The 18,721-nt window shown below is 37.1% G+C and overlaps 2 protein-coding genes and 1 long non-coding RNA gene across 12 annotated transcripts in view; 2 read left to right on the forward strand and 1 right to left on the reverse strand.

Annotated features, from left to right (window-relative positions):
* Positions 1-18,721, forward strand: part of LOC127516295 (Fc receptor-like protein 5) — a 192,660-nt gene that overhangs the window by 87,937 nt on the left and 86,002 nt on the right. The gene's annotated exons all lie outside the window — the stretch shown is intronic.
* On the reverse strand, positions 2,020-10,685 carry LOC127516304 (polycystic kidney disease protein 1-like 3). 4 transcript variants are annotated; one of them, XM_051900813.1, is made up of 6 exons: positions 10,411-10,685; positions 9,037-9,193; positions 5,181-5,249; positions 4,176-5,021; positions 3,634-3,677; positions 2,020-2,404 (listed from the first exon to the last, which is right to left on the reverse strand). In XM_051900813.1, exons 2-6 carry the CDS (start codon positions 9,158-9,160, stop codon positions 2,330-2,332), a joined length of 1,158 nt encoding a protein of 385 aa, XP_051756773.1. In that variant the 5' UTR covers positions 9,161-9,193; positions 10,411-10,685; the 3' UTR covers positions 2,020-2,329. The 4 variants fall into 4 exon arrangements, with proteins under 4 accessions (XP_051756773.1, XP_051756769.1, XP_051756771.1 ...); XM_051900809.1 differs by lacking the exon at positions 10,411-10,685 and adding an exon at positions 9,326-9,748; XM_051900811.1 differs by lacking the exons at positions 5,181-5,249; positions 10,411-10,685 and adding an exon at positions 9,326-9,744.
* LOC127516322 (uncharacterized) lies at positions 6,699-9,280 on the forward strand. The gene is made up of 2 exons (XR_007930974.1): positions 6,699-8,640; positions 8,745-9,280. It is a non-coding gene; the product is annotated as an uncharacterized LOC127516322 (long non-coding RNA).

Raw genomic sequence — 18,721 nt, forward strand, 5'->3', positions numbered from 1 at the left:
AGGAAGCTATCGTTTAAAAATGCTAGTTTACGTTTAATGGGAAATTATAAATGTATAAAACATAACCAAATATATTTTTATAGGAGTCTTATGCATTCATCTCGTTAATAAATTCGCCATATAAAACCGGAAGATTCTGTCGTAATTGACCATATATGTAGACGTGTGCATGGCGCCTCTTTTGCACTGCTTCGTCATTGGCTCCACAGCACCGGCAGGAACCGCTCTGGTTGGTCGATCTTTAAACACCTATTAAAAAGCGCTTCGTGTTGCAAACTACGTTTTGCTGTTAATATTATGCCAGTTATACATTCAGTTAACAATACCACGTTGCTATGTTGAGAGAAATTATCCCATTATCGACATCACAACCCTAACCCTAACCCTAAGCCTAAGCACACACTTCAAAGAACTACAAGTATCAGCGCCATGATTTCACGTTCCACCGACAGAATGGCGGAGGCTTATGGGTAATGTAGTTTAAAAACGTTTACTTATTAAATAAAATAAATTCCATCTTTAATGAATCAATGGATATTTAAATATGTTCATTGGGCAAACCTCTGTGACATATTTAAGAGATAGGCTGAAATTTTGTATTTTACTATGCACACTTTTTAAAACGCATTTATACCACCTTTCTATAAATGTCAGGAAGCTGTATCTAACATTATTTATTAAACACACCATAAAGAGTTGTCCTGCAAATTTTCTTTTAAATACACTAATCAGACTTTGATTTACAGTCATTCAAAGTATGCATTTTTTTGCTCTTCAAGGGGGCGCTACTGGGCCCCAGGGGGTGGAAGGGCAATAAAACCTACACATATGTATTCTCCTCATCATGTACAACAAACTACGTTGAGTCACATTTATATTCTAGAATTTTATCTTTTTCCTATTTTCCATATTTTCATTATGCTTGTATCAGTTTTTGATGGGTATTGTGAGACTCTGATCTGATGAAATGAAAATAAAAATATATATAAAAAGAATCAAAACTTAATCACTTTTACTTTGCAACATTAATATTTATGATATGTTTTACATGCATAATTCTAAATAAATACATGCAGTGGTTATTTCGCTGTGATTTGTCTGAGATACACCTGGCTGTGAATTAACACGTCAAGGGCATTGTCTGGAGTCCTGCCTGCTTACTTCTGTGCAACAAGATAGTGAGGCACAAGAGATTCTTAATTCCTAAGTTATAGTGATCACAGGGGCTGGGACACCATCTGACTGAGTGAGGGCCACCAGAGGATAACAGAGATCTGTGGTGACTGAAGCAGTTTTACCTAGCTTATGCATACAGTGGGAATTTCTACCACAAGCAGTTGTCAAAAATGTTAAAAACTTATATGGCTATATTACATACTGATTATCTCTTTATTTATCTGTGTTTTTTAAACAGTGGCAATGGGTGAACCTGAAACAACTAATCCAACTTATATGTACAACAGAAGTTGTCACATTTATTGTTGTAGTGCTTTATACAACAGATTGATTCAAAGCAATCATCTCAGTAATAAACAGAAAAAAATTCAAATATGACATTCAAATTCTATTCAAAGCTGCTCTACTGTAGTGGAATTATTGAGATATTCGTTACATTTAAGAAAGTATTACACAGTCTGACACACCTTGCAATATTACACAAGGCCAATATGTCATTCACTGAGATAACAAGGTACATATTGTTACTATGACATAGATCAAGGTGCAAAAATGCATGCAATATAAATAATTACAATATAAAAGACCTTCTGTAATTTGAAAAAAATTACCTTTTTATCCTCATCTTCTTGCACTTCCTTAAATGCTTCCTCGGTACGGTGTATGTTCTATTTTCTAATGCAGTAAAGGATCCATGTTGATAATGCCCTAGTACATATCCTAGACAAAGTTGTGCCAAAAGTGTCTGTAGAATTATAACCTACTACAGTCCTGTAATGATTTTTGCAGCATTCCTAACAAGTAACTGAAACATGGCATGTTTACTGTATTTACCACAGCATGTTATATCAATGTTACTGCATCATTTTATTAAAAGAATCAGGATACTTTTCTTACAAATCAATCATAAAATAATTTTTTAATGAAACCCCATTTTTAATGTACAACATTAAACACTTCATTTTAGAACACAATACTTTATTGTAGGATGTATTATATGATAGATGCTTTGCTGTTTTGCAAGATTAACATAGGCATGCATCCACTGTTCAAGTACAATGTATTTGTTAAAACAAATTCATTGAAACACAATTACTACTCATATTTTGTATTTATTTCATTATATGCACTGATATGTCAAATGTGTATGAATTTAAACAGAAGCAAATAGTTCGCAAACTACTGTACAGCATCCTCGGACACCCATGTACTCCGCCACTTCTTGCCACTAAGAAAAAAAAAAGAAAGACAGTAGTTGTTATAAAAACTTGAAATCACCCTGTCAAAAGATGTGCCCAGTCTTTTTGACCATTCAATTCGCTCATAGGAAAGTTTAGTTTAACAATGGAAAAATGAGAATTTGACTCAATTTGACTCATGTCCTTCACTTCAATAGTTCAATAGTTTAGTCATAAGTATTGTTATGAAATATAATAATATAAATACACTAAACGTTGTGTCAGAATGATGGCTGGCAATAATTATATGACCAGCAACATTTCTCATGTGCCTGTTTCTTCAAATGGCATTAATAATTAACAATTAACAAAATAATTACATAATTAACAAAAATGAATGTTTTATGATCAAATGAAAGAGGTATCAGTGGCCCTATATGTGCAAATGAAACAATAAATACCAATTTACACATAATAATGCAAAAAAAAAAAAAAATTATATATATATATATATATATATATATACACACATATACATATACACACACACACACACACACACATACATACATAATGGGCAATATATGATAATTATAAATAATAATGCAATATTTCTTTATTAAGGTGTTATACCAAAATTTGTGTTAAATACAGCTTCCAAACTTATTATACAACTATTGAATAGTTTCCTGTTGAATGTCATCTATCAGAACATCTGCCAGTTGGCCGGTTAAGGTTACAGATGCTTATGCTAAATGGGCTCTGAAGATTTGCTCTTTTTGGATGTCTGACATATCGCCCATCTTACACACGGCTTGTACCAAATACTGCTGAAAACCACTTACACTGCATTGATATTCAAACTAGAGAAGATAAACAGAAAAAAAATTAAAAAAAGACAAATTGTAATGTTTGTTTTTTCACCAGAGCCTTCACAAATGATATTGACCCCTATGATAATGGGTGTTCAGATTATTTTGTCCAACCCCTGTAAAATTTAGGTCAAAATGACCCTGAAGTTCATGGATGAGTACAATTTTTTAGAACAGTGGTTCTCCTGGAGGCCCTCCAACACTGCACATTTTGCATGTCTCCTCAATCAAACACACCTGATTAAGGTTATCAGCTCATTAGTAGTGACTCAAATATCTAAAATGTCAGACAAAGGACACATGCAAAACGTGCAGTGTTGGTGGGCCTCCAGGAATGTGGTTGGGAACCACTGTCTTAGAAGAACAATACGGTCAAATAAGCTACCAAATAAAATGTCTGTACTTACCAAGATGTGCAAGGCTGCCAACGAAAAAGATATTCTTTTCTTCCCTTTAAAGAACGGACAGACAAAAAAAATGTATCAAGATCTGTTACATCATTATACTTCAAGCTAAACAGCACAAGGAATAAAATAACTGATTTATGCTAGTTATTTTCATGTACTTGTCAACCTAACAATAATATAATTGGACAATTTACTGGTCAGTGAAACTGTTTAGGGATGTTGCCAGTTACCAGTGCTGTTAACTTACTGTTTCAGTAGCAAAAGTTACATGTAACATTACAATTCATTTGAAGGTTTTAAAGAGGAATAAACAGTAGTAATGAAGTGGCTTTTTTCCTTCTTTATTCTGACCAACCTCCCTATCTCTCTCCCTCACAACCTCTCCATGGTACACATCCTGGCTGCTATGTGAACATTCTGTAATGCAACAACATGCATCCATAATTACAACTGGATTAGTCTTTTTTTTCAGTGTTATGTGTTAATTTTCAAATGAACTGAATGTAGTTCAACAATAAGCATTACAAAGAAGGAAACATTACCATTATGTATTTGTCTCCCCTTTCTCTTTATTGGCTTGTAGAACACATTGGAAATATTGACTGTAAAGGTGGAGTCGTTGGGCACAGAGGTGTGGTCGTTAAATGCAGGGGTGGGGTCATTTGACAAAGAAGCAGTTCCACTGGTCTGAAAGGCGGAGTTGCTGGACACAGATGCAGGGTGATTGGCCGCAGTGGTGGAATTGATGGATGCGAAAGCGGGGTCATTGGACACAGACGGAGGGTCACTGGCTGAAAAGGTGGAGCTTTTAAACACAGAGGCGGGGTCACTGGATGCAGAGGCAGAGGTGTTGCACACAGAGGCGGGGTCACTGGACGCAGAGGTGTTGGACACAGAGGCGGGGTCACTGGACGCAGAGGTGTTGGACACAGATGCGGGGTCACTGGACGCAGAGGCAGAGGTGTTGCACACAGAGGCGGGGTCACTGGACGCAGAGGTGTTGGACACAGAGGCGGGGTCACTGGACGCAGAGGCAGAGGTGTTGCGCACAGAGGCGGGATCACTGGACGCAGAGGTGTTGGACACAGAGGCGGGGTCACTGGATGCAGAGGCGGGGTCACTGGACGCAGAGGTGTTGGACACAGAGGCGGGGTCACTGGATGCAGAGGCGGGGTCACTGGACGCAGAGGTGTTGGACACAGAGGCGGGGTCACTGGATGCAGAGGCGGGGTCACTGGACGCAGAGGTGTTGGACACAGAGGCGGGGTCACTGGACGCAGAGGTGTTGGACACAGAGGCGGGGTCACTGGACGCAGAGGCAGAGGTGTTGGACACAGATGCGGGGTCACTGGACACAGAGGTGTTGGACACAGAAGTAGGGTTGTTCCCTGTAGAGGGTTAAGAAAAAAGAACAGTATTTAACTTAAAATATACACAATTACATATTCATTATAAACCATTATATATATATATATATATATATATATATATATATATATATCTCAACACATTCTGTATAATTTATAAAATACTGCTACTTAACTTACCTATACAGCCTATTTGCCTATAATGCTCTAGCTCAGGGTTCACAATCATGTTCCTGGAGATCTTCAGTACTGGTCAAAAATGGAGACATTAATATTTTAATGTTTTTGAAAAAAAAAGGCTCTTCGCTGTTCATCAAGCCTGCATTATTTTACCAAAAGTAAAGAAAAAAACTGTAATATTGTGAAATAGTATTACAATTAAAACAAAAAATAATGGTTTTCCATTTTAATATACTATACGAAACAATTTATATCTTTGATGCAAAACTGAACTTTCAGCATCATTACTCCAGTCTCAGTGTCACATGATCCTTCAGAAATCATTCTAATATGATGATTTACTATCATTGTTGGAAACAGTTGTGCTGCTTAATATTTTTTATAACTTGTGATACTTTTTCAGGATTCGTTGAAGAATAAAATGTTTAAAAAGAAAAGCATTTATTTAAAATAGAAATCTTTTGCAACAATATACTTTTTTTCTCTTTAAAAAAAAAAAAAAAAAAGGAAATAAAGAAATTAATACTTTTTTTCAGTAAGGACATGTTAAATTGATAAAGTGACAGTACAGACATATATTGTTAGAAAAGATTTCTATTTTGAATAAATAAACTTTTTATGCATCACTGAATCCTGAAGACAATATCACAGGTTCAAAAAAAAAAAAATTATATTAATCAGCACAACTGTTTCCAACATTGATAGAAAATCATCATATTAGAATGATTTCTGAAGGATCATGTGACACTCAAGACTGTAATGATGCTGAAAATACAACTTTGAAGTCACAGGAATAAATTACATTTTAAAGTGGTAACACTTTACAATAAGGTTCATTAGTTAAACATTAGTTAATTAATTAACTAACATGAAGTAACCATGAGCAATAAATTTGTAATTGTATTTACTAATCTTCGTTAATGTTAATGAAAATACAGTTGTTCATTGTTTGTTCATGTTAGTTCACAGTGCATTAACTAATGTTAACAAATTCAATTCTTGATTTTAATAATGTATTAGTAAACGTTAAAATTAACATTAACAAAGATTATCAAATGCTGTATAAGTGCAGTTCATTATTAGTTTATGTTAACTAATTAACCTTATTGTAAAGTGTTACCTTTAATGTATATTAATATGAAAAAAACATTTTAAATTGTAATAGATTTTCACAATATGACAGTTTTTTCTGTATTTTTGATAAAATAAATTCAGGCATGATGAGCATAAGAGACTTCTTTCAAAAACATTATAAATAATAATGTGTCCAAACTTTTTGAACAGTAAAGTTCAGCTCCATTTCTGATCAAACTATCACTAATTAAATATACAGACCGCACAGCAACCAAGACACATTACAATACGTGCACAAGAAAATATGTCTGAAGTTTTACATCAACCCATACACGTCTGATGACTGTGAGCTGCATTACATGCAAGACTGAAATGGTGGCTAACAAAGAAATTTCTAACATTAATTTTGATCATGGCTTGTCTTGAAAAATAAAGACAATTTGATTGATGTCATAGAAGTCACACTGCAGGATTGTGTGACACTGCTACAATTTTGTCTGAGGTAAAATCTGATCGCAATGTCCTGTCAGTGAACATGTCAAACTAACAATCAAAGACTACATATTTTAGCCTAGGATCAGAGGAATCTTTTAGTATTTCTAAAATTTGTCCGAGGTGGCCAAATTGTGAACCTGGTTTAAGATCTTCAGGAGCACTTGATAATTAAATACAGTTGTGTTAGATAAGGGTTGGGTCTGAACTCTGCAGGTAGGTAGATCTCCAGGATTGGGCACACCTGCACTAGATCCTTTGTATTTAACCAATCTTCTATCACGCTATACATCACGCTCTTAGGTCACAAATCTTTTGATAGTACATAGAATAGAACTAAAGAAGGTAGAGCGTTTTCACATTTGCTTCCTCGACTCTAGAATAGCCTTCCTGATAATGTGAATCTAGATTACACACATCATATAAATTAGCATTCACTCACTGCATCTATACAAACAATGGTATCTGATGAAGTAGTACGAAATATACCTGATCGTCTTCTGCCTGAAATGCAATGAACTGCAGCTATGTTAATTCTTTTTCATTTGTTTTCCTGATTTTAACAACAGCAACTACAGATTGTGCTAGTTCCAGTCTTTCCGAAGATTTCAGGTAACACTGACAATTGCAAAGATTTCAGATGACTCCAAATTTGGATTGTAATTCAAAACTGTCACATACATTTCTTATATTTTAGTCATTATGAGCAGAAACTGCTTACATTAAGAACAATTTCATTGAGTCAGCTTAACTGAATACATGATATTAACTAACCACATAACATGTATTATATTATAGCTAAATATTAATTCCTGCTATATGGATATTATTTTGACAAAAAAAAAAGGGTTAAAAAGATATGCTCAACCATCTAAAGAGGAGGTACTATCAAAAAACATATGTTCATCTTAATTGAAGAAAAGGTACAACACTCAAGGAAAAAAAAAAAAAAAAAAAAAAACTTTATTCACTTCCAGGCCAGTAGTTGGTGTCACTTTGTCAAAGAAACACGTAATACACATGTGAACATGTAATACGCATTACCATGATGTCACCATTTTCACAAATTCACATTTTTGTTGTTTATGTGGTGACTGTAAAGGCATTGTTTTCAAAAACTTGCACTTAAAATCCCATTTTCAAAAGCTTGTTTTCATGCCCCAAAATGTCGTTGTCGTGTAAATGAATGGACAAAATGCAAAATGTATAAAATGTTTCCATTTTCAGTTTAAAACAGTGTCATGTAAACAGCCTCTCAGTTTAAAACAAGCAACGTTTTAGCCACTGTCAAGGCCTTCATTAGACATCAAAAACAACTTCATCACACACTGCTTTAAACATTCTTACAATCAGCAGCAGGTGTACTCTACTAACTGTGGGAGTGGCTTTTTTTACAAGATCAAAAGGGAAAAAGAGAAATTTCAATAAAACATACCATAGCCTATTACCTAAATAGGCTCTTTGGGAAACAACAAATCTAAAGTAAAAATCCCAAGTTTCCCTGGACCTATGATTCACATCAATATCTCCTCCCAGGCCTAATAAATGAACTTGTTCAATGTGAAAATAAAAGGACTCACAGATAGAATGTGAATGCTATTTGAAATATTGTGCTACAGGGTTACTAACATCCTCATGTCTTTTGACACTACAATGTTCGCATATACAAGTTCTCAGTTCTCTTGATGTTTTTCAAACATACAACAATCCCCACATGAGAAATATATTGCATACATGACATTGCATAAATTACAGGTGATGAAACTTTTTATAAATACATCTATTTTTGCCTGTTCTAGGGGTGAAAAATATTTCTGCATCCCAGACTTTCAGTAATGGTCTGTACTTAACGACTGTCCAAACTTGGTGACATGGACATCCAAAATATCTAAAGGTGATTGTGAGTAGGTGTAAAGCATTCTGTGATATAGTTGTTCTTGACAAAGGCCTTAACAATGGCTAAAATGTTACTAATTTTAAACTTTTTTTCTCTTCTAGGGCGAGTGTTGCAACTTTTCTTCAATTGACATTATTTTGACACTCATCTACGGCTGATAACAACAATCCTTCCTAATTATAATATAATAATAATAATTTTAGAGGAAGTTATGATTTAAATCTATAGATGAATACTAATAAAACACTAACAGTAGTTATGCCACTACATGCACTCTATAAAACATATATTTAGTGTGACATCATAACAATCTTTTGGAGACAAGGGTAAATGAGTAGATATTACAATGAGAAAAGCTTTTCAAATTGTGAATGCAAATGTACAAATAAATACCTCTTGTAACAGCCTCATAAAGCCTCTGCATAACTGGAACTGAGGGATGGCTCTGAATGTACGCACTTTTAACTAAAACTTTTGTAGAGCGGTGCTGGCCTTTCTGTGTTGTGATAAAAAGCATCGGTGAGACACCTAGTAATTCCAACTTATGGAGCTGAGAAGAGAGAACAAAATGTTTTTAAACAAGAGTATACATTAAAGTTAAAAACTCACTTTAGTGCTAACAGGCTTTTTGTTTCAATTTAAAAAAAAAAAAAAAAAAAAGTCATATTAAAATAAAACTTACAATCAAGTCAACAGAATTCATGATTTTGCAAATATTTCCATCTTTTTTTAATTTGGCTGCCCATTGGTAATTAAATTTAAGTTTTTGGTGTTCCAGACTTTTCTTCTGTTTAACTGTTATTCCACAATGTTTACATGATTTGGAGGCGCTGCCGATCTCTTTATAGCAAACAGTACACTGCCGTGTTGTGGCTCCAGGTGCCATGCTTTTGTGTGTGAGAAAATGATGTAATGTCCCTAAAAATCTATAATTAATGTAGGCCTAAGTAAAGCATTGGGTAGGAATAAAAGGTGACAGCAATAATGTGCGTGTGTGTGTGCAAGTGTGAGTTTGAGTGAGTGTGTGAGAGTAAGTGAGAGTGTGTGAGAGAGTGAGAGAGAGAGAGAGAGAGAGAGAGAGAGAGAGAGAGTGTGAGTGAGTGAGTGAGTGTCAGAGAGAGAGAGAGTGAGTGAGTGAGTGAGTGAGTGTCAGAGAGAGAGAGGGAGAGAGTGAGTGAGTGTCAGAGAGAGAGAGAGAGCTTTTGCAAGAGATGGCTCTTAAAAGAGCCGTTGGGTTAATAAGTTGTAGGAAGTCTGTATGGAGTAGTGTGGGATCTGAAGTAACTGCAAGGTAGAAAAAGAAATGCTGAATTACAATTTTTGCATATTAAATAAAAGGTATTAACAGCATGGCAACTACTGCAATAACTGTGCTTTTACTACACATATCAAGGTACAGCCACAGTTACTGCAGTAACTGTACTTATACTACCAATTACCACAGTAACTATGGTAAAAGCATAGCAAGCATTGCCGTTATTGAGCTAAAACTTCAAAATAGTAATAGAAGTACAGTGGTGGTCACTACTTCTATAATTCCACCAATATGAACGTAATAAACTGATCGAAGCTAGCTAACGCTAACTCTAGCGTTTAATCACCCTAGCTAGCGATATATGTTCAACTTTTTGGAACAAAACATGGTAAGAGATGGCAGATAAAATCCAGCGAGCATTATGGAGCCGATCTGATTAATACATAACATATAATGGACTTATATAGAACATTATATTAGGACATTAGGACAGCATATGACAAACTACTTACCGAGATGTGGCACGTGTAACTGCTGTTTAATATCGCGATGCTTTCCAATGGAGAGTTGGGTCACGCTTATTCAACGCGAACAAGAAATCGTACGATACAGTACGATTTAACCACGTAATTAAGTCGTGCGAATTAGTACGAATTCGCCTTGACGAGGTTGTTTTAAATGCAATGAACAAATCGTACGAATTCGTACGACCCAGCTCGTACGATTTCGTACGATTTAGCCACTTGGTTAATTCGTACGAATTAGTACGAATTCGCCGTGAGATAGGGTTGGATGGGTAGGTTTAGGGGTAGGGGGATAAAAAATACGGTTTGTACAGTATAAAAACCATTACGCCCATGGAATGTACCCACAATTCACAAAAACAAACCTCTGTGTGTGTCTGTTTCACAGTTCCATCTGTTGAAGTTCAAAGTCAGTACGCTGTAAAGAAGAAACTTTAATCTGATAATACGTTTAAAAAGACACAAACCGTTACCTCTGTCAACATGTTTAAATGTTCTGTCAACATATGGTTTGAAAATATTGTAGTTTGTTCTACTTTTGTAGACTTTAACTGTGTAATATAATTGTAGGGGAGCGGGAAGATGATTTGGGTTGGGGGTATACAGAACTGTTATGAATAAAGAAATATTATATAAAACACGTCAACGCCACGAAGAACAACAAACAATCCCTGAGTACACTGGTTTAAATGGAGCATACAGTAGGCCTACATTTTTGACAGAACAAACTTGCAGTAAAGAAACCAGGAATTTGTGATAGACTGTTACAAACAAGGGCTATTGAGGCAATAAACGACCCTGCATGGTGACAGGAAATAAACAGGATGAATATACCGTTGTGAATATACCTATACCTTACACACAGACTTGTGCTCCAGAGTGGAGTGCAGTGGGAATCGGCCAGTCATGGCAAGTCACTGTTTTACAGTTTTTCTCAGTCGCTTTGGCACATTTCTCAGAACAGAACTGAAATTCTCAAAACTACTTGTTCAACATTCACATCATCTAGTCACTTGTGCACATCATAAAAGCAGTGTCTCATTCTTTTGAACAGTTACAAATTGCAAATGCTTTGGTACATTCATACAATTGATTATGTACAATTTTCTGCTATTTCCTACATTATCAATTGTCAATGTCAAGTTGCTCAAAATGTATTATATGGTTCTCTGTTGAATAGTCCTACCCCTCAAAACATCTAGACATTAGTTCATTGCATAAGTCATTAAATGCTAATTAGATGCTGTTTGTATGAATTGTTTTGAGAAATGAACATAGTGTTTTGCAAATTTTAAGGCTGATCTGAGAAATGTGCCAAAGCAACTGAGAAAAACTGTAATCAGTAAGTCACTGAACAATTCATTTAAATCAATTTGTTCAGAGATTCTTTCAGGAAGGAAACATGTTGCTCAGACAAGTAACGGCACTTATGTGGCTTTCCATATGTGTCTAAACTGTAAGTTATTAACTCTTTGTTTATTCCGTTCTCTAATATTGATATCACATTTGCAAAATGTTTCAAACCTATTTAAATTCTGCACAGAAAGCTATATTTTAAAGCGATATGGAGAAGATTAAGAGGAGAAACAGTTAGAGATTAGGAGGAAACTGTGGTTTTACCGAGCTTAATGGCTCTGGCCGAGCTGTGATATAAACAAAACACTACTGGCTTTTTTAAAAAAAATTAAAAGAGGAGAGGAGCTGTTCAATATGTCCTGCCTCGTCTTCCTGTTTCAGTGGAAATTACATCAACACACTGAATAACGCTGAGCGTTTCAAGGCACTTCAGTGGGCCTTTACAAAAAGGTGTGCCAGTCTCCTATTGGCTGAAGTCTGAACATATTACCAAGCCAATCAGTGAACATCCCTCCAAACTCCAAACCCAACCCTTTCTGCTACTGACAACGCTCAAGCACACGTCACACAGTAGTATTATCATTCTCATATCAATATTAACATAGAAATGTATTACAGAGAGTAAATTGTGAGTTTGAGTCTGTAGACCCATCTGCTTGTTTAACTCTTTTGATATTTTTCAGCTGATGTTTAGCTCTGCTGAAGCTGTTGCTGTCTCATCACATGTGGTTTTACATGTCCAAGGCCTGTTGACACTTTGCTGTTTGTTTTTGTTTCCAGGAAAACTTTCAGCAAATGTTTTTACTTACTGTAACACTGTTTTGCACCCTGATACTGAGTTTGAGAGTTTTGAGTCAGTGGCTGCATCAGCTCCACCCCTGACAACAACAGAGTGTAAACATAGGTTTAAATTCAATTCAAAATCAAGAGAAGAGGAGGAAACTGTACTTGAGTATGTGGCAGTATTGAGGAAATTGGCTTATGATTGTAATTATGGAGAAAACTTGACAGAGATGCTTCGGAATAGACTGGTGTGTGGCATAAATGATGACCATATTCAGCATAGACTGTTGGCAGAAGCAGATTTAACATTTGAAAAGACATTGAAAGTATTGGCCGATGCTGTTCACGTGAGCAGCATGACGCATGCGTGTGATGATGACGCAGGAGCTGTCCAATAACGAGTCGGCGTTCTGACATACACAATCTCACCATGAACTCTGCAGCATTTGACAGCCAATATGACAGACACAACCAGAAACATGAACAGCATGCCAGCAGAAAACTGAGAAGTTTGTGGAAAAACTAACTGACAAATTTATACACAAGCAACAAAACATGTAAACGTTGCACTCTTATGCATTTACAAATATGTGCTGATGCATCTTCACCTCGGACTGAGATCCAGCTGTGGAGTGACTGTCCCTTCTCTGTTTTACAGTAGTAGAAACCCTCATGTGACTTTGAGACAGTAGTGATGCTCATCTCTCCTGTCGTCTGATTCTGGACCAGTGATCCGTCTTTATAGAAATCAGCGCTGAGGATCGGGCACCAGAATCACTTCACCATCTACAAACACAAGAAATGTGTGTTAATTATATGCTGACAAAAAAACAAGACAAGACAACAAACAAACAAATGCATTATTTTTTAAATTCTGTTTTAACAAAAAAAGAAGAAAGATGCACTCACATAAAATTCTTTATGAACAGGTGCTGGAGCAGATCATAAAGTGTAAAAACATAAAGTATACATAAAAAAACACTCTTTATAAAATGGATAGTTCCTGTCCTTGATTCTGATTGGTTGATTGGTTCAAAGCCATTGTAAATGACCTACTCTACAAACCAAAACCTAAATTCATGGTTTCATGTTGCTTCCCAGCTAACAGAATTTTGTTATAAGAACATTCTCCAAATATTCAGTGTTGGTTCTGTGAATGCAAAATATGTCCAGTTTTCTTGACGTTAGGGGAACGTGTTTTAAAAGGTATGACATTCCTCAAACGTTCTTTCAACTTAATTTTGATTTAAAATTCAACATTCTAGGAACGTTGATTTGTAACATTCCAAGAACATAAAAATGTCCAGTTTCCTTAATGTTAGTAGAATGTTATTTAAAGGTTAGTATGATGTTCCTGAAACATTCTTTCAATCATTCAAACACCTGCTGTGAACAAGCACTGAAAGAAAGAGAAAGAAGACAAACTATGACTTTCTTCAGTCACAGCCTTAGATGAACTGAGGATAAAAGACTCTCAAGATCTGATTAAACAACTCCAGAAACAGCATTACCAGCTTCACTTATTACTAACCAGACTGACTTTATTTCTGTCACACGTCTACAGAAGTTCTTATTGAGAATTAACAGAGGCTTAGATGTTGGTGTTTTATTGAAAATGTTTCATTTGAGGTCACCATCATGGTGATCAGTGGTTGCTTTAGTTGGGCTCTTGACCCTTGACTTTTGTTGAGTTGCTTCTGTTTCAGCAATTGCACAGGTTCATGGATAATGTTTCTGCATTGATCAAGCAGATCAACATGTCTGTTGTTTTAATGACAGACAAATGACTGCTTTTTTTGTAATTGTTGACTTAAGAAATTGAGGCATTATTGAAGAGTATAAAACTTAACCAATGTAAAAAAAAAAGAAAAAGAAAAATTGTAACATCACTGTTGCATTTCAGATGCTGAATGTTGGATGTCTATGAGTGTATAAATAACACTGTCATTGTTAACTTTTTGTTTAAAACATGATTTGTGCCATTTATACACTCACAGACATCAACATTGGCATATGAAACACAACAATGGTGACATTGTCACATCCACGCCTTCCCGGACTCCGTTTCCCAGAATCCTCCTGTTCCGCACTCCTGTTTGCACTTCCCTCATCAGTCTTCCCGCCATCTCCCCGGATTCCCAGCACCTGTTGTCCTCGTCAGCACTCCCTTTAAGTTGGACTCACTCCCTGCACTCCTGGTCCGTTATATTGTTTGCTACATGTGTGTAAAGCTGTCGTTTCTGTCCTTCTATGATATTAAAGCCCTGATATTGTGGATTTCCGTATTTCGCCTCATCCATACAGCATACACCGTAACAGAATAACGGACCCAACCGCTGGAAATCTACATCTCAAGATGGGCTTATTCTTCATCTCCGAGATCCCTGTGTCTCCCGTGCCTCCAAAGCCAGCTACAGCATCGGATCGCCTTTGTGGGTGCCGGCAGGACGGTCGCCCGCTGGAGAGGTATGTGGAGGAGTTTGTCGAGCTTGCTTATTTGGCGAATTGGCCAGATGCCTGTTTGAACGCCTGTTTTCTGGCGGGGCTGGACGAGGACACGATCCGTTTTAAAGAACCTGCCTGCTATTTTTCCCTAGTTGAAGCAATTAATCTGATTTTGTTCCTAAATTGTTCTGATTTTGTCATTGAGGAGGTTCTTGATAAGTCGTGTGATCCTCGTCCAGTTCCTCCTGCCGCCGCCGAGCCCGCCCCAATAGCCGCTGAACCCCCTCCAGTAGCCCACGAGCCCTTTGAACCCCTGAATCTCCCAAAATATTTTTTTTTTGGGGGAAGGGTATCTGTGGGTGGGAAAGATGGGGGTGGGCTAGGAGACCCTCCGTGGCCTGCCAAGGCTCCTGACCCGCCGTGGCCTTCCCTGGCTCCTGACCCGCCGTGGCCTTCCCTGGCTCCTGACCCGCCGTGGCCTTCCCTGGCTCCTGACCCGCCGTGGCCTGCCAAGGCTCCTGACCCGCCGTGGCCTGCCAAGGCTCCTGACCCGCCGTGGCCTGCCAAGGCTCCTGACCCGCCGTGGCCTGCCCTGGCTCCGGACCCGCCGTGGCCTTCCCTGGCTCCGGACCCGCCCTGGAGACCTCCGCATCCGCCTGCACACCCCGCACCTGCCTGTAGGTCTCCAGGGCGCCCACCCCCCCTCCCCGCTGTTTCATCTGAGGTGTGAGGACACGCCTTCCGGGGAGGGAGAGGTAATGTCACATCCACGCCTTCCCGGACTCCGTTTCCCAGAATCCTCCTGTTCTGCACTCCTGTTTGCACTTCCCTCATCAGTCTTCCCGCCATCTCCCCGGATTCCCAGCACCTGTTGTCCTCGTCAGCACTCCCTTTAAGTTGGACTCACTCCCTGCACTCCTGGTCCGTTATATTGTTTGCTACATGTGTGTAAAGCTGTCGTTTCTGTCCTTCTATGATATTAAAGCCCTGATATTGTGGATTTCCATATTTCGCCTCATCCATACAGCATACACCGTAACAGACATGCTTCATACCAGCATACAAAACACATTCATGGTTCCCAACATGCATTGCAGCATGAATAAATTATGCAGCTGAATTATGTTTATTATTACATTCTACTAACATTAAGGAAACGGAACATTTATGTTCTTGGAATGTTACAAATCAACATTCCTAGAATGTTGAATTTTAAATCAAAATTAAGTTGAAAGAACGTTTGAGGAACATCATACCTTTTAAAACACATTCCCCTAAAACTGGACATTTTTTACGTTCCCAGAACCAGCACTGACTGTTTGGAGAATGTTCTTATAACAAAATTAGCTGTTAGCTGGGTTATTGCTTTACATTCGGTCTTCCGTTTGATTGAGCATGCTGTAACGTTTTGGTTGCTGCTCCCAGATGCTGAAATGTAACAGTGAACTCAGTGAACACTGATCAGTGTTTATGAGTCCAATCTACAGAGTGATGAAAGAAACACAAGCAATGCTGGAGTCAAAAGAACACATTTAGGGTGTTTACACGACAATTATCTAAAATAGAAAAGTCTTTCCTTTGTGTTTTGTACATACAGATAACAACGTTGTCAAAACAATCTTTATGGAGGGCATGGGTGGGAGAAAATGAAATATTCACTGTTACAGCACAGCCTGGTCTCATTGTTAATACGTAGGTATTAATACGTAACTTTCAAAGACACAAAACGTACATTTTTGTACGTTTAGAAAGGTGCTAAAACGTACAATATTGACGTAATTATGGCACTAAAACGTAAAACAGCGAAAAAACGTAAAATATTTATGAATCTTATCATGTCTTAAAGATATATGTACAATTTCCCTTTTATCGTTTTGTAGATAAATGTAAGATCCCTGAACCCCATCCCGAACCTAAACCTACCCATTTTATACAGAATGTTAAAAGAATAAAACATAATGGGCAGAAATGTGTAGGAAAAGGACAATTTTAGTAAAAATATAACAACAAAATGATATTTTGAGCCACTAATCCTACACCTAAGGTTTACACCCTAAACCTACCCATAACCATTTCTTTAAACTACCTACTAATATAAATAAAAGAATGACAGACAAACAAGCGTAATCACAATAATTTTTTTTTTTTTTTTTTGCGAAAATGTCAAAAGTGGTACCAAAAGTAGTTCAAATGATGATGAGTTCCAGTCACAGTCCTCTCTGGCGGTAATAGTTTTTATAGGGTACAGAGCAGAATTTAATTTATTGATCCATGAAAATATGATGAATCCGGCTTCTCTCCGTGAAGGCGCGCACTCATTTCAAATGTCAATCCACTGAAACACGGCATGTCGTAATCTGTGACGAAGGTGAGAACCAATGAGCGTTCGATATCAGTGCCGTAAACCATGTCGTAACGCTTCTCGAGGGTGGCGCCACTTTCAAATTTGAATCATAACGAGCGCGAGCTTTGACTGTGACGGGCGCTGTTGCTGAGAATCAAAATGAAGATCGATGGATAAAGGGCTGAAATTGGATCTGTTCCTTACAAACATATGGATTCTAAAGATTGGGAGTACAGCGAACAAATAAAATTGATGTGATTTGTGAATTTATGTTGTGTTTTGGTGTATCTTATGGTTGTATTGTCAGTCGCTGCATAGGAGAAAACGCCTTCTGTGTCGCACAGCAAACAAACTAAATATTACAAAATGGTTAAACAATTACAGAAAATTTATTCATAAGGTTTTAAATTGTAGTCTTGTTTAACATTATGCAATCCTCCGAGCAGCACAAGTCACGAACAGAAATGTTAAGTAGATGAGTAAACTGCTTTCAATAAATTCGACTAAAAACATTAAATCATTAAAGCCACGATTTTAATATTAATACATGGGAATTCATATACATTCACACTTTACATGATTTACGTTTTTATTGCTGTTAATACGTAAGTATTTTTACGTTTTAGTCCTCTAAATACGTCAATGTTGTTTTTGTGTGTATGAAAACGTAAGTAAATGTACGTGTGGCAGAACCACAATTTACGTAAAAATACACACGTATTCTCATGAGATCACGTTGCACAGCATCACTATATCTTGCACCGGACTCTTTCAGCTCATCATTTAAGATGCATTGTGCATTGGAGGTGGTGGATGAGGAGAGAACCCTAATATGATTGTAAAGTGCTTTGGGTATACAGTAGTACGTAAGAAAGCGCTATACAAATGTCTCATTTATTTGATTTACTGCTTTAGTGAGAAAATGACAGAGGTCGTCTTTAGTTTAAGAGGCCTGAATAAAGAGTTGAGCTCATAGTTGTGGTTTGACTTCTGGTCTGTTTCTGCTCTGTGGTTTTAAGCAGAGTAGAGGAAATGTTTATGCTTTTTTCCGCATCCTTACTTTCATAAGCTTAAAATACTCTAAGAGCAAAAGATTCACAGCAACATGTGCATGTCATTTTCATTAACTTCCCCTTCTTAGCAAACCATCTGTGTTCAGGAAGGCCTGAATGAAGCACTTCTCACTTCTGAATGTAACTGCTGTCATGTTCTACCCTCCTTTTAAAAAAGAAATAAACATTTTACATTTTGTTGTAGTGAATCATCAGTCCATCCAATCTGAATCACTGTAGATCTTGTGTGTGAGAGTATGCAATTCACTTTCAGTCATTTCTATGTGTTGGTGTTCATATTGAGCCTCTGGCAGTTTTG

This window comes from Ctenopharyngodon idella, chromosome 7, assembly GCF_019924925.1.
Source record: "Ctenopharyngodon idella isolate HZGC_01 chromosome 7, HZGC01, whole genome shotgun sequence".
Classification (NCBI taxonomy): Eukaryota; Metazoa; Chordata; class Actinopteri; order Cypriniformes; family Xenocyprididae; genus Ctenopharyngodon; species Ctenopharyngodon idella.